At 36.9% G+C, this 17,207-nt stretch overlaps 1 protein-coding gene across 3 annotated transcripts in view; it reads left to right on the top strand.

Moving 5' to 3' along the window:
• Nucleotides 1–1,495: 1,495 nt before the first annotated feature.
• The window catches only part of LOC136251264 (sushi, von Willebrand factor type A, EGF and pentraxin domain-containing protein 1-like), a 65,672-nt gene continuing 49,960 nt past the window's right edge, over nt 1,496–17,207 (top strand). For 2 of the 3 annotated variants that reach the window (XM_066043689.1, XM_066043690.1), the window contains exons 1-6: nt 1,496–1,588; nt 13,454–13,521; nt 13,571–14,068; nt 15,712–15,906; nt 15,959–16,147; nt 16,200–16,388. In XM_066043689.1, coding sequence (XP_065899761.1) covers nt 13,455–13,521; nt 13,571–14,068; nt 15,712–15,906; nt 15,959–16,147; nt 16,200–16,388 — 1,138 coding nt within the window. In that variant the 5' untranslated portion in view covers nt 1,496–1,588; nt 13,454. The remainder of the gene's footprint in view (nt 1,589–13,453; nt 13,522–13,570; nt 14,069–15,711; nt 15,907–15,958; nt 16,148–16,199; nt 16,389–17,207) is intronic. The other variant, XM_066043691.1, reaches the window with a different exon arrangement.

The following is a 17,207-nucleotide window of genomic DNA, read 5'->3' as shown; positions in this document are numbered from 1 at the left end:
TAAAATTAGTACAATTACAATAAGGTGTATAGATTTAAATACTTGATATGAATTATTCCAAAGCAAAATCGTAGATGGAAAAAACAAAGACTGGTGAGGTCTTGGTTGATGACAGTGGTTGGAGATCGAAAGGGTGGTAACTAATTTCTTGCTCTTCAATGTTGCACAGTGGAGGTACAAATCAAAATGGGATATCAATTTCATTGTGAATAATTTGTATACATCAATAATCTAGCATTACTGTATTCATTTGTCCTCCACTAAAATATGCTACAACAGCGTTGGTACATTGGCAGTCTACCTTGAAATCTCAACTATACAGTAGATCCAACACAGAGCAGCCCGCGTTGCAAGAAATACATGTGATCCCACTGTAATTTCATGGATAAGCTGGACTGGGAATCACTTGAAAACAGACGAACAAATTTAAAATAAATTTTGTATGAAGTGTAGCATGTGAAATGTTGCACTTAAGAAATCCTAAGATTCTTAGGTGGTATGTAATTAATGTAGTGTTCCATTCCAGGTCTAATTAGATACATTGAAACCACACACACATCTTGGTCCAAATCACATTTGCATGCTGGACATGGGCATGGTTTCACATGCATGGAAGGCTTAATTGAGATCTGGTCGATCTTGAGTTTTTGCATTTAGCCTGATTCATGGCTATAGCAGTTAGACTCGTCCTTGAATTTATGCAACAGAAAAAACAGCTCACTACTGAATACATTTGGTGTTAGTCCACTGCACTGGCCGTAGTAATTCCATGTATGCACTTTAATGATGTTTGCTGGCAGAACATAGCCTCCTTGCAGTGTCTGCTGAAATATTTGCTCCTCACACACTGCACAAAATTCATCAAGATTCAATTCAGCTGGCTCTTTCCAGTCACCAGTGTCTAGCTAGCTTCCTGCTTGCTTTATTGTAGTACAGCTACATTTAGTATACTGATTTATGACTTTAAAAGCCGGCCCAGACTGTTTTCTAAATCAAAATAAACAAAAACAGCTCACATACTATTAACTTTGATAAGAACAAGTATCCTTCTTGATATATCCGTAGATGAATATGGATGAACATCACTGAGACAGCTAATCTCACAATTAATACTTCGTTACTAATGACAACCAACAAGAACCCACAATCGATCCTTTGATTGCTTTTATCTTATGTTTAATCACCCACTGGAGGTGCCACTGATAACTTGTAAGAGCAGTTTCAGCAATGGCAAGTTGCAAGCTTCAATTTGAGAAAGCGTTCCGTTCCGTAGAATAGACCCCACCCTCATTCTCCACCCACAAAATATACCAAAACACAACACAGCATTCATACACATAGCTAATCTTCAATCGTGCAACTCAACTCGCTCAGGCTCGCCCCACGATGTCATCTATTAAGCCAACTACTGGTTCGGTAATTGGTGTGTCCAGTAATTGGTTATTTACAAAAATAATAATTATAATTATATATAGACTATAGTCACAGTAAATCTATTTCATCCTCGTGACCGGAGGTGGACCGATTCGGCGCAAAATTGCAAGCAGATTTCTTCCTGTTAGTGTCAGCCGATTTATTTGAGAAAGAAGTGAGTGAAAGCTACGTAACTTAATATTTAAGACTCCTAAGATTAATCGATTGCAAGTGTCCACACACGCAACTAAATTCATGTTTTCCCGGTGATCGGTTCCTGGCATGAAGTATGGTGTTGTATCACATTTAGATACTTGTAAGAAAGACGCATAGTAAACGTGTAGTCAGTAGCACAAAACACTCGACAAAACAGGACACACCTAGCAGGCTAGCTCATTCACGCCGTGTATTATTTTCAGTAGTCTCGTGGGGGCGGAGAACAAAGAAGGGTCTGGTGAATCTCCTATAGAATTTTTGTGCAGCCGGATCTGCAACTTTTGGGGATCGCTGATCACGCCATTCTCTTTTTCCCATCCTGGACTCAGTTGCATATTTAAATGCGGGCGGCTCCATTATAAGGTTGGCAGCTCAGTTTCAAGCCATTGTTTACCTGGCACAACCATAAATAGGTGTATAAAAGCATGCTTAATACTTGTACCTTCCTTGTTTTAAGTTGCAAAAATAACACAACCATGAATTTCTACAGACTCAGCTTGATAGCACACTGACACTGTGACGTGAGCTGACACTATTACAAGATCACTTTTACTGAGCGCCTGTGCAATATACACAGAAAATAATGGAAGAATACAGAATAATGGAATATTTTGAGTTGACAATAACCAGATGAGGGTAGTGGACAGGAAACATAATTTATTTGGAGTGGCCTTAGTGGGTGGCAGATCTAGATGGGTTTCTGGAGTTTCGACAGAAACCCCCTTTCAGTGGCAGTCTAACTACATAGCTTCATTATTGTTGTATTGACAATTTGTCATAACAAATAACTATATACCACTGTATTTCAGTAGCATGCATGCATGTAATTGCACTTAATTAACACCATTTATAGCTCAGTAACACTTTACCATTCACCTCCCACTACATTAAAAACGATCAAGATACTCTATTAGAGCATCAAAGCTACAGCTTAGTCACAACTTTTGCCATACAGTTAGCTATAGTATTTACAGTTTAAAGTAGCCTAAAATTCAATCTTAGAGCTGTTAAAATCTCTGAAGACATGTCCTTAGTCATACTAACTTTTAGGCCCCCTTTTAAAAATCCTAGATCCACCACTGTTAGTGGTGATGAATAGCATGCCAAGAGCATGCGCATAGTAATTCCCATTATCGCTTCATTAATAGGTCTTTGCTATTCATCAACGATCCCCAAAAGTTGTGGATCTGGCTGCACAAAAATTCAATTGGGAGATTCACCAGACCCTTTTTCTCCACCCCCACATAAAATGAAAGAAGAAAAAAGTGGTCTGGGCACGAGACTAGTATTATTCCATATATTCCTGCTATGCCTAGTCTCATGCCCATGCAGACATACCTCCAGAATCTGAGGATTCAGAATGAAAGACTATTGGAGTTACACCAGACCCTTTTCCACCCCACCCAAATACAAAAGGGGAAAAGTGCTTGACCTGAATTTGTTATTTCCTGTAATAGAATACAAACCTAAATAATATCTATGGAACCATTTCTTAGCAAATTCCGATGACAATATTAACTGTTCATTGTACTATCTTTGTCCCTTCTCAAGGTGTCATCAGTACAAGCCACCCACTTCTAACTTGTAACTAACTTATGTGTGTAAATATAGAATGTAAGTCCTGAGTCCTAATCCAGTATCATTTGTAACAAATGTATTTAATTAAGGCCATTCCAAATAAATTCTCTGTTTCCCATCCGCCCATATCTGGTTACTGTCAGCTCTATATATTCCATTATTCTGTATTCTTCCTAGGGCTGGGAGATAATTTAGATTAAAAGACTATCTAGATACCTAAATCATGCACCTATCATAAATAGGATAACAAATGAAGATAATAGTAACTAGTGTTGCACCGATAATCGGTTCAATAATCGGTTCAATAGTCGGTATTGGACCGATATTGGCTACTAGCCGATTAATCGGTTTTGATTAAATCAAAGCCGATGTTAATCTTCACTGCGCTGTGTAGTATAATGATGTTGATGGTTTAGCAGTGACTACAAAACCATGCCCATAATAAACCATCCATGCCCAAAAGTAAACTGAGGTTTTGGTTTCTATGTAGTACAAGCCACTTGTCTCAACTATATAGCAGTAGTAAAATGTACTTAAAACCTGTTTACTATGAGTAACTTTTACTTGTGGTATACATCTAACTTTACATTTTAGCCTAGAATAAACTGTATATCAATAGTCATGTCACTAATATGAGTCAATTAATAATGATGAGGATGAGTGTTAGTGCTATTAGTGTATATTGGATCGGTTATCGGTATTGGCTAATTCTGTTGCTTAATATCAGTTATTGGAATAATAGGCTAATTTGGTTATCGGTACAACACTAGACTAATAGTAACCCATTGTAAATCAGCCACAGTCAGATGGAAAAACTTGTGGAAAGGAGTCAAACAAGTTGGGGAACATTTCTGGCTTAACAATCACTATGTGACTTTGTGTCAACAAAATGTAAAATTGTGTTTACAAAACGGTCCTATGATGTCACATCATTATCGAGATAATGTCGATTATTGAGATAAAATGTTTGTCACTTATTGAGATATACCAGGTTTTTCCATTATCGCACAGCCCTAATTCTTACATTACACTCTAGTTATTCTTATATACTATACAAGCTCAGTAAAAGCAATCTTGTAATGAATGTCAGCTTACCTGTTAGTGTGCTATCACATCAGCACAAACTAACATTTGTGTTATTTTTAAACCAGGTGCACGCCCACAGCCAGCCAAGAGCTGGCCGTGGGCATGCGCCTGGTTTACTGAAATTGTTTTCCAAAAAGTGTGTGTGTGTGTTTGTATGTATGTTTGTATATTCCGCACCCACATGAACAAAACTTTGTTTGCTAAAAACAACCTTTGTGTGATAAATAAAGGCCATATAGAGCCTGTATTAAACTTCTGGGCAGGTAAGCTTCAGTTTAAGACGGTTAGTACGTGCTGGTTTGAAATATGGGTGAAATGAGTTATAAGGATGGGTGAAGGCTTTTCTCAATGGGCTCTTCAGATGTCAAGCAGCTGAAAAACAACTCAGCTGGCCTCCTAGGCTACCAGGTATAATGAATTCCTTTGAGTTGAAAAGGGGGCGTGCCCGTACATACACAAATGAAAATGAAGAGCAGCTTTCAGGAGAATTTGTGTAAGAAAATGTTATAGACGAACTATAAACAGTAAAGAAGATGCCTCTGTGCATTATTAGTGGGTTAAAGTGGTTTGCTCATGGTACGCCTCTTAGCAGTACTTAGCAATGTAATTACAGAATTACAAAATATTTCATCAATTACAAAATACAAATTACTGTGATTCTATTGTGTATGTAGCAAGAAAGCAAAACCCAATATCATACAGTACGATAGTAACTGTATAGTAGGGACCACAAAGGAGTAGGCGTGGCCCACGAAATAACATCACCCAAAAACCAGCCTCAATTTTCCCTTACAACAATGAGGCAGTATGGTGAGGTAAAACTAAGCCTAAACAAGCTTTCAGATCGACCCGAAACGCTTTCAACAAGTTGCTACGGAATTTTTAAAATTTTTTATTCAACGGAATTTTCTACTGATTGACTAAGTAAGTAAGTAACTGACTGATGCCTTCAGACAAGCGTAACTCGATAACGGCTAAGGCTACAGGCTTGATTTTTTCACTGTTCGACGTCGCTTCGACCCGACAGGTGCCTTTTGGCATACCGCAGTACGTACAATGCAATCTTCATGGACTTACCAGTGTCCTCCTTTGTGTCCCATTCATCTTTGCTGACAGGGAAAGGTGTCGATTTGGCGCGAGTACGTGATGGCTTCCCTTTGGAACGGAAATCTTCCGTATTTTTCATAGTGGCTATTTTGATTGCAGCAGTGCTTTTCAAACAGTTCTTGATTCGTATTGCTGTGTAATGGGTTGAACATAGCCAACAGCAAAGCGTAATGGATACTTCACTTTTCAGATGATAATTAATAAAATTGGGGTGCAGCACCATTTCTTTTGGTATGCGTAGACTGTAGAGGTGCTTCCGGGAAAGTTCTTGATTTGAAATGCTGTGTAACGGGTTGAACATAGCTGACAACGAAGCATAATGGATACTTCACTTTTCAGATGATAATTGATATAGCTGGGGCGCGGGGACGTGTGGTGCTGATGCGGCATGCGTGGGTTCACCAGTCATAATAAAATTATTTACAAAAAAGTTAACAAACAAGTACACGAAAAAATTTGGAATTTTCAACTAGAGTAGGGACCATAGCACATCGATAAAAAGTACTGAAACAAGTTGGAGTAGTCCATGATACTAAATCACAGTAAAACAATAAGTAGTGTTGTATCCCTACTGTGCTCAAGGAAATGCACAGTAGAGATATAACACTTCTTATTGTTTTACTGTGATTTAATATCATTGACTACTCCAACTTGTTTCAGTACTTTTTATCGATGTGCTATGGTCCCTACTCTAGTTGAAAATTCCAAAATTTTTCGTGTACTTGTAAATATTAGTTTAGTACACTAATTCCAATTAGGTTTGTTTGCTGCATGGCACCTGGTTTTTAGAAGTAGCACAACATCAACTTGTCACAACTTTAAGAGAAGCTAAAGCATGCTTTTATGCAGCTTTTAATGGTTGTACCAGGCAAATAATGGCTTGAAAAGCTGGTAATCTGATAACAGAATAATGGAAATGGACCGACCGCCTGCATGCAAATATTCCAGAGTCCAGGACAGGAAACAGAGAATTTATTTGGAGTGGCGTAAGTAGGTATGTGTGTAGTGTAATTAAGTAAATGTTGTAATGTTCTGTACATTTTGGCTGTCAGCACATGTTGCCACAGACCATGTGTTTTTTCACCATAGTAAGCGGTCTGGGCACGAGACTATGCAGTACCTTAGTCTTGCGTGGCCAGACCCTGACACCCTGAGCTTTTATTCTGACACTCTAAGCTAATGAAACACCTGGTTGACTTTTATCACTACATGTCATATTGTGGGTTGGCAGCTTACTGTCATCAGAGAACGACATTCAATAACTGCATTATAATCTTGAACCAATAAATGCCACACGAAGAGTAGGGTCTGGCTATGCGAGACTAGCAGTACCTGTGTTGGCTTTGGCTGACAAAATCACCCCTTGCCCTCTGCAGACTAAGAAAATGTGCTATTTGGCAATGCTGTGTCCCATCTTGAAATATAAGTCAAATGTTTTGGTCTCTGCACACCTACAGTAACATAGCTGCATAAGTTGAAATGGGAGCTGCAAGGTTTATTATAAACAACTATTCATAGTGTAACTGAGATTCTACACCACCTGAACCTACCAACTCTTGAACAGCGACGCAATAACCTGAAACTGATTATGATATATAATATTGCGTACAGCTATATCCAACTTGAAATTGGAGAGTATTCAATTCAAATAGCAAGCCAAACACAGGGTCATATTCAACGATTTCTACAGCCACACTCTAACTGTCATTATACCCCTCCACAATTAAACAAATGTACAGTAATGCCGTTGAATTACCCACCATTAACTCGTTTAAGCAATGTACTAATTATAGCTAATGTAATCGTAATGTAATTGTATTATATACTGTGCATGAAGGTTTCTGTACACTGATCAACAGTTCCCGTCAGTACTGTAAGTGTAATGGCGTAATGTAATGAAATTCCACTTCTGTAAATGTACAGTGTGGAAGAGATTAAGTGGCAGAGTCTCAAGACTCTCAGTAATGGATGATGAATGATGAATACCGACTAACAATATTCAAGAGATATCATGTATTCAATATACTGACACTTTTCAGACTGCTCTAGCCTGAGACTGAGTGCATGCAGCTACATCTACTGAGCTCTGTAGCTAGCATAAGAAGGTGTTCAAATAAGTTCCCTTGTATTGCCTAAGGCTAGACAGACAATGGATTTGTTCAAATTATTCTTTCATTCTGGAGTACTCATTAATCTCCTTTGTTGTAGGTAAAAGCATTTCTACAAAAAGTGGTAGTCCCTAATGTGGCCCATCAACTTATAACAGCACCAACAGAAGCCAGCCAAGAACTTGTTGACTCTTTGCCCGAGTAGCTCAGCTACCATCCTCCTCGGCTACAAACTGGTCCATGTGAGATCCATCTGCTACCACAAATTATAGATCATTAGTAATCTATGTACAATGCACACTGTAGCAGAATGCAAAAATAATTGGAATTGTTTATCGTACATTTCATGCACTCACTCCACACACTTTATGTTTGTTATCTCTCATAAGACCACATTTAGACTACGTATGCACTGTTTGGCAACTTTATCTCTTAAAAATATCAGAGCACTGGAAGCTATTCTAAGAAGAGTTACTAGATTGGTATCTAATCTTGCACACCTGACAGACTGAAGTTCTTAAACTCGCCCTCATTGTATTACAGAAGATTGAGGATTTTAGTGGTGTGAGTTCACGTAAAGATTTCAGATAATTCTCTTTGGATTTTACATATCATTTGGAGTACACAATAAAAATTTGGAATTTTTATCTAGAGTAGGGACCATAGCACATTGATAAAAAGTACTGAAACAAACACAGATCTACAAACAACCTTTATGTATCCTTTGCTATGTAAAGAGCATGAGGTTTCCTTATGCCATCCTGCAAACATACTGAAATTAATGATGCAACCAATGTCTGGTTTTGACAGGAATATAGCTCAACTATATTCAGCGTGTCTTTGCTACCAGTGCCTTCAACATGCTGTAAAAAACAAACAAAAGCATTGGACTCAAGAGATATAATTGATATTGGCTGAAAATAATAACGTATATCAACGTGACATAAAATAATACATTGGGACCAAGTATAAATTATATTAGTGTCCTATATCGCTGTGTAGCATGCATGTTGATGGTGCTTTAAAGTACATGAACCTTATGCCATCGTTTAGGTATGTATAGTGAAATAGTGAACATGCACATATAATAGGGTTAGTTAAACTACATGCAAGCTAAGGCAATTGTTTATACATCTACAACAGTTGGTGTACACATAGCGCATTTTCAGTTTCTACCTGCAATTATAGAGTTACTGCATGGCAAGCAAAGGTTCAATGTTGTATATATACAAAAACCCAAGTGTTTAAACATCATCATTAATTTTAAATGTCCTATGGGTCATTCCGTGTCAAATCACCGAGAAATTGTAGGGTCACCTCTCGGATTTCGGCGAAACTTGGTGTGTTTGTAGTACCTATGGTGCTCATCACCCATACCAATTTTTAGCCTCATACGCCACATAGCTTCTGATTTATGACCACAAATATTTTGATTATTTCATGAAAAATTGGTTCGTCTTGAGTTACAAAATCAACTGTAGCTCACCACTGTGTTAATATTTTAAAATAAAATTTCCAGCAATTAAAGACTGTAAATTGATCTTTCAAGTAATCCATAAACTATGGGATATCAATGTAATTAAGGTTCAAAAAGGTTCCATTAAAAACTTTAATCCTTAATATTTCAAAAAGTGCTGCTTCAACTTCTTTGAATTTTTAGTAAATAATAATTAGTTTATGGTCTATTGTTAGTAAAATTTTTGTGGTGGGGCCACAATGGGTTCAAGAGATACAATTAAATATGTTGTGGTGTGTAGTGGAATTTTGTAGTCTATTATTGCTATATAGGAGTGTACAGTACAGTACACCTCTAATAACCCCTGCTGATAAGGCCATGCTTACTTTGTCTCTCACGATGAAGGTGTCTAAGTACAGTGCAACCTGTGTTAGTGACCACCTGTATTGAAAGACCACCTTTGTGCTGCAATTTATATAGTTGTATAGTTTTCAAATGCAGCCAGCTTATATAGCTTGCAAAGGCAGTACAATAATCAGCAATGACACCACGTCAGTTGTTCAATTGAGCATGTAGCAACATACTTGCTGCTTACTTTGGGTATTGTAACAATGAAGGTTGTTCAAGACAACAGGGCATTACTTTCAACTCTCACGTACAATCTATGGTACAAGAAAACTGCACTCTTCTGTGCCAATCTCAGATAGCAGAGTGGAAATAAAATTTTACTCATAATCTGATGTTTTCAGGAAAGAGAGAGTTGCTCTAGCAAAGAATGAAGCTTCACCAGAATTGATTGCTGGATTTGTCACTTGTTTACATGAAGAGAATCGGTGGTTAGCTTGTGTGCTTGAAGTTTGCAGTGACACTAAGGAAGTGAAACTGACATTTCTGTATCCACACTCATTCAAGTACCCAGAGCCCCAGAATATCCACACTACACTAATGGATGACATTCTAACTCTCATAGACCCAAGGACAAGAAGTGGTTGTGTGTACCCTGGAAAAAAAGAAATGACTTTTGCTACCAAACAGCATCACACTGTATAACCACAGTAACAAACTTGTATTACATGCCTTAGTCACAATCTGTTTATATATCCATACATTTAACTTGCAGTTGAATCAATGAGTCTTGTGTGTCTGCAAACCTAAATCAGCAGAATGGGCTTCAAGGTGCGCAATACTACATGGGATCTATAATACTGCAAACACCTATCTCAGAATCCCATAGAGACCCCAAGCTGAAACTTTTGCAACTAATAGGTGAATGTTTGACAAATATTCACACAAATTCTAATCAGCATTTTTTAAGGTCAAAGATTAGGAGACATGGTTAATTATCAACATCATTAAATTAAGCTGTTAAATACACTAAACGAAAGCTTTTTCTTTGAGCTTGAAAGTGGTGCAATTCATTTTAAAAACACCAAGGTTATGATGTTTTGAATGGTCACAAGTACAGCAAAAATACAATACTAAATAAGCCATTTCCGGGAAGCCATACAAGCAATGGATGAAGGGACACATGACCACTTTGGATACCCACACACCAAATTTCGTCCAATTCTGAGGGGGCCATGTGCAAAACTTCGGTGAACTGATATGGAATTACCCATACTGTAAATCGGACTAAATAAATTGCAGCACAAAGGTGGTCTTTCAATACAGATGGTCACCAATACAGGTTGCACTGTACTTGGACACCTTCATTGTGAGAGACAAAGTTGGCATGGCCTCATCAGCAGTGGTTATTGAGGTGTGCACTCCCATATAGCAATAATAGACTACAAAATTCCACTACATACCACAACATATTTATTTATATCTCTTGAACCCATTGTGGCCCCACCACAAAAATTTTACCAACAATAGACCAAAAACTAATAATTATTTACTACAAAATTCAAAGAATTTGAAGCAGCGCTTTTTGAAATATTAAGGATTAAACGTTTTTGATATCCCATAGTTTATGGATTACTTGAAAGATCAATTAACATTCTTTAATCGCTGAAAATTTTATTTTAAAATATTAACACAGTGGTGAGCTACAGTTGATTTTGTAACTCAAGACGAACCAATTTTTCATGAAATATTTGTAGTCATAAATCAGAAACTATGTGGTGTATGAGGCTAAAAATTGGTATGGATGATGAGCACCATAGGTACTACAAACACACCAAGTTTCGTCAAAATCCAAGAGGTGACCCTACAATTTCTCGGTGATTTGACATGGAATGACCCCTATATAACCTTTATGGTAAGGCCACGAAAAGTTAATTATATGTTTCTGGTTTCATTTTTTGCTGAATTAATTGCACAATCACCATACTCTGTTGAAAGGTATTCATGTCCTATAAACACCCTTTTCTTATAAAGATGTTCTAACTTTATACATTAACTTTGTTTTTCCCTATGATTCTATGTACTGCTATGTCAAATGTAGTGTATAAATCAAAAAGTTGCCAAAAAAAAGCCTGGTCACCTAGTCACTTTTGGGGAATTGGTAGGACCAGAAACATATAATTAACTTTGCACAGCCTAATGTATGATACTTTAAGCAGATCTAGAGTGAAGGATGAAAGAATGTAAGCAGGATAAGTGAAATAGTTGTGCCGGGTCAAGCAATTGTACACACAGTCCGTCAGTGTAAACCACAGTATCTACATAATGCCAGTAATATGATTTTCCAGATGCACAGTAGTACTTGCCCGAACATCCAAGTTGCTTATTTTCTACAGCAGTAATGAAGTAATCTAAACAAAGTGTCATACAGATTAAGTGTGAAAGAAACTTTTATCTACACACTGGACAAACACACAGACAAATATGTTGGCAATTGGCCTACACTACCACAAAAGCACCCTATGATGTAAGGCAGTCTATCTGAGTTTCTTGATTAAAAATTGAATAGAACAGATAGAACAAAAAGGTGCATCAAATAGGTCCCAAAAGTGGGAAAAAATCTTATGACCTAGGCGGGGGTTGAACCCAGATTGGTTATAAATTATGATCACTAGGGGTTAAGGGAGGTGCACAAATTACCGCAGTTGTTTATATGTGGTTTTGACAGGAATGCGGCTCAACTTTTCAGTGATCCTTCCCTACATCAGTGCCTTCATCGCTCTATAAAGAACAAACAAAAGCATGTAATGATTTGCTACAACAACACCCAAGTTACCAGATGATAGGCATTTAATTTTGCTAAAATCCTGCATTGATATGTGCTTTGCATGCCAAGATACTATGAGCTAAAGGTTGAGTTTTATAAAGGTGTGCACAAAAAGGTAGAGAAAAAACATGCCAACATGTGGATTTGAACCCACGACCTACCACTTGAGCAGTTTGTGCTGTGGTTTTCAAAGAAATGTAGCTCAAGTTTTCTCTTCACCTTGGCCTTCTATGCACTGTAGAAAATAAACAGAAGCATGTGTGAACTCATGATGACAATATTAGAGTAGCCAGATGATGAGTGCTTCACTATCAGCACAGATTGTGTCGATTCACGTCAATTTTTGGTGAGTAAGCAGTGTGATGGACGGACAGACAGGTTTGTATGTTTGCCTTGTAAATGCTACAGTTAGTTCTATATCATGATATGTGACTGTATCTGGGAAAACCGGTCTTATCACCCATGACAACAGATTACATATTTCACCAAGAACACAAAGTTACATGAATAAACTATCAAATTTCATAATCAAAATCAGTTAGACTCGAGTGGTCTGCTTTTGCTGGCTACTTTTCCCAAGCACAGTGGTGACCCATACAAGCAGTCTGGGGCCACAATGGAGCTCTGGCCAGCCTGGGAAGGCTGTGTGTGGCTGTACAGCTCTGTGGTGTTAAATGAAGACCTGTGCTGTAAATGTTCTTTCACTTTAGCCAGTTTTGATACCTGAGTGGCTCATAGCTGATTCATCCCTAACGCCTTCCTCTTTAGCTTTTCAAGACAGTCCTCTGCCCGCCTCCAACCCCCACCACCCACCCCATTTGGAGCTCGCCTGGTAGAGTCAACACCAAGTTAAAAACTATCTCAAATGGCGGGAAACTTAAGTGTTGGCTACTTCTGTTGTGGATGCTCTTGAAGGTAAGAAATTGGTGTAAAACGTGTGAAAATTGCTACACGTCGCTTCTACCATTGGTGAGCTACAACACACTGAATACTTAAAACCAACATTTCTCAATACTTGTAAATAGGCGATAAGACCGTTTTTCCCAGACTGGGTCACATATATGTTCATATCGTCACATGAACCTTGGTGATATATGACATCACTATTTTGGTTACTATATCCTAGATTCTGCTTCATTTCCATACTGTTTATGACAACAAATGCACAAGTGGTATTCATGTACCTAGTGTGATCAAGTGCCCTGCAGTCATCCTGAAGTTGATTCCTAGCCTGACAATTTATTTAGTATCTGCAGGGCTATACACATGCACCTTTTATGTATGTACTTACTTTACGGAATGATTTTATACCACTAGAATGGATGTCACTGTTCTGAGATTGTTCTTCATTATCATACTATCATTGTCTCATGTTCCATATTCAGGTAAGTGTATAATAGCCTTGTCATGTACTTAGTGCTAAACTTGTATTAGATGAACAAGAGTGCACTGATGATGTTGGTATAGAGCAAATTGGAGACAGTCAATTTGGCCGCAATAAACTGGCAATTGTTCCACGTTTGAACTTCACTTGTGATGGTAGAATAACTAACATTAGAGCAAGAGTGAACAGAGCTAATCAAAGAAATGCTCCTCTCTCTTTCCAAATATGGCGACCATCATCACCTGGTTCAGTAATATATAATAAAACTAGTGAAGTTCAGTTACAATCAGATAATCAAGTGATTGAGTATACTAACAACCGTTACATAACAAACATCATTCTCACTGGTGATGACAGGATACAGTTTCAGTCAGGAGATGTAATTGGATATTATCATCCAAATGACATTCGATATTCTGTAAGAGACATACGAACTGATGGATATGTGCTGCATCGATTTGATGTATCATCTGCTCCAACTTCAGTTAATCTTAGTGAAGCAGATTTTATGTTGAATTTTCGGCAGTCACTAATTCAGTTCACAATTGGTATGCACTTTAAACTTAGCAATAATTTAGTGTATGTATAATTAAATAGTGTTTTGCATAGTTAATACTTTTTAACACATGTGCTAAATATTACTACATGATTCCAATCAACATGTTTTTGTTAGTAGGAGTAGTAGTGTCCAAATGCCACACAGTATATTGATATCAAGAGTTAATAGTTAAAGCATTACTGTGAGAACTACAGGGGTGTATATCACTTATACCATGACTGCATCGGGTTGTATACACCCTTGGCCCTTGGGCTTCAGGTGTATCAGCAAAATCCCATGGTATAATTATTACATATATGTCGGAAATGTCAGAGTTGCATAGCATGAGAAAAGAGTAAATGATTGTTTAATTTTAAACATTACATTATCATAAATATATTATGGATAACTTCTAGAGAATTGAATATAGCATTTTGTTAGGAAATTGTATTATTATTTTAGCTGTTTTGAGTAGTTAGAGATTTTAAGTCATTGAAAATGTAACTATGCTCAATATTTATGTCTTAGTTCCCATGTCCTACAATAAGTTTGAATGAACAATATTATTTTTTAAGCAAGTATTGAAAAATATTTTTTTAACAAATAAATTAATTTGGCTGCTTGTAAAGTATTAGCATTACTGATGAGTAGATCGATCTTTCACCGTGAAACGCTTTTTCACAGACAACAGTTGAAATTTCTATGTTACCTATGCTAGCCTTATGCTTAATGCTTCAGGCACCTATTATAACTTTTGGGTGCATAGCATATCCTCCTACTTATGTACTAGTGCATATTTAATTCCTAATGTAGTCCTATACAGCCTGTCAATTAGGAATTAAATGTCCACTAGTAGAGCTGCAGATGTGTATGACCTCCCTTCTTTCATTGCTTTTATTTACACTCAGGGGCATAGGGATAGGGTTTCCAAAACCCTCCTTAAAGTTTAGCTTCCTAAGGTTTCAGCAGGATTAAGAGTTTGGCAGCACCAAAGTGAGTGCATGCAGTACAGCACAACGACTATTATAATAACATAAAACTTACATTCATTTCTCAAGGAGGGATCCACAGATAAGACATAAGCACTCTTGAAAAAGACTGAGATGCTTTAATAGAGCAGTTACCTATATATACTCTAATAGAGCATTCATATAAATATCAACAGTTTTATTAATGTGAGAAGGAATTTAATATTGTTGAAAATGATGTAGAGTGATCAAGGAAAGAATACTAGACATTGTGGTATTATAAATGAGGGTGATGCAAATCTGAGTATAAGAGCTTATGCTGCTTTAGTCTACAGATTTTAGTCATGCATGGGAATAGATAGACCTTCTGTATTTATATTATACACTTGGATTTACAAAAATATTGTCTTGATACACTTCATTGTATTAAAATAATGCTTTGATTGTTTACAAATCATTCCATTTTTGTCAGTGGATTCATATCTGTATATGTATACCCACTAGCTATGTAACTGTGTACCCTATCACATTAATTCATCCATGAAATGTTAATCATTAAAATAAATTTTCTCAGCGCCTAGCCAATAATTATACCTACCATTAGTGATTACACTAGTAAAGCAAGAGTAATATGTATCATATATAAATCTATAGATTATTGTTCATTAATTATTTTCCTATTTAGGCATTCGATGTGACAACCTATCAACACCACCCAACGGAGAGATAACATCATGTAGTTCTGGTAGAGTAGGAGTGGGTTATGAGGGAGACACTTGTAGTTTCACATGTAACACTGGTTATGAGCTAACTGGTAGTGACACTAGGACCTGTCAGAGTGATGGAAACTGGAGTGGTAGTGATGATGTGTGTAGAAGAGGTGAGTTGTTTAAAATACTCTGCATTTATGTTTTCATATGAATACTTTTCAGTTCCCTGTCCACCACTTACTGGCCCTAATAATGGAATGATCACTTGTTCACTTGGAGATGATGGAGTTCCTTCCTATGAAGACACTTGTAGTTTCACATGTAACACTGGTTATGAGCTAACTGGTAGTGACACTAGGACCTGTCAGAGTGATGGAAACTGGAGTGGTAGTGATGATGTGTGTAGAAGAGGTGAGTTGTTTAAAATACTCTGCATTTATGTTTTCATATGAATACTTTTCAGTTCCCTGTCCACCACTTACTGGCCCTAATAATGGAATGATCACTTGTTCACTTGGAGATGATGGAGTTCCTTCCTATGAAGACACTTGTAGTTTCACATGTAACACTGGTTATGAGCTAACTGGTAGTGACACTAGGACCTGTCAGAGTGATGGAAACTGGAGTGGTAGCAATGGTGTGTGTAGAAAAGGTATGATAATCACAGTTTTATATCCATTAACCATATACACTGAGCACACATAATATCCTATGCATCAATGCTAGTGAGTTGTGGCACTAAGAAATAAAAGCGCACACCTCAAATAAATAAATACAAACCACTTATTCTGTGATTTATTTATATAGCTACTAGCTTCTTTTTTTTTAATTTAAATGGAAGTAGGGATTGGCATACACAAAGTAAGAAACAAGAAAAAGTAAGGAAACAAGCTCAAAAATGTTATAGCTGAAATGAGAATGATCCATGCAACAAAAAGTAAGGAAACAAGTTGAACAAGATTAGATGGCTACTTACTAAAATGAAACACATTTTAATCCCTACTTTTGGCTATTCTGACATAGCAAGATATTCGCCAAAAGTAGGGATTAAAATGTGTGTCATTTTAGCAAGTAGCCATCTAATCTTGTTCAACTTGTTTCCTTACTTTTTGTTGCATGGATCATTTTCATTTCAGCTATAACATTTTTAAGCTTGTTTCCTTACTTTTTATTGTTTTCTTACTTTGTGTATGCCAATCCCTACTTCCTTTTAAATTTTTTAATTCTTTAATAGCTAGTTTGTTTACTTTTTATGTCTAGCTAGCTATATGTCTCTTGGTTTCTTATGTTTCTTAGTTTATGTCTCTTAGTTTTCCACATAGTACAAATATCACTTGAAGCTGCTATCCTTTACCATCGTATGCAATAAGCACCTCTAAAAATAATTTTCATATTGTTTTTCAAACTATTACAATACTGTTAAAGGCTTCAGCTGCATTTCTGAAGGCCTAAATATTAATGATTTAACAGT

This window comes from Dysidea avara, chromosome 3, assembly GCF_963678975.1.
Source record: "Dysidea avara chromosome 3, odDysAvar1.4, whole genome shotgun sequence".
Classification (NCBI taxonomy): domain Eukaryota; kingdom Metazoa; phylum Porifera; class Demospongiae; order Dictyoceratida; family Dysideidae; genus Dysidea; species Dysidea avara.
The sequence above is the reverse complement of the archived record's forward strand: the minus strand, read 5'-3'. Positions and strand labels throughout refer to the sequence as shown.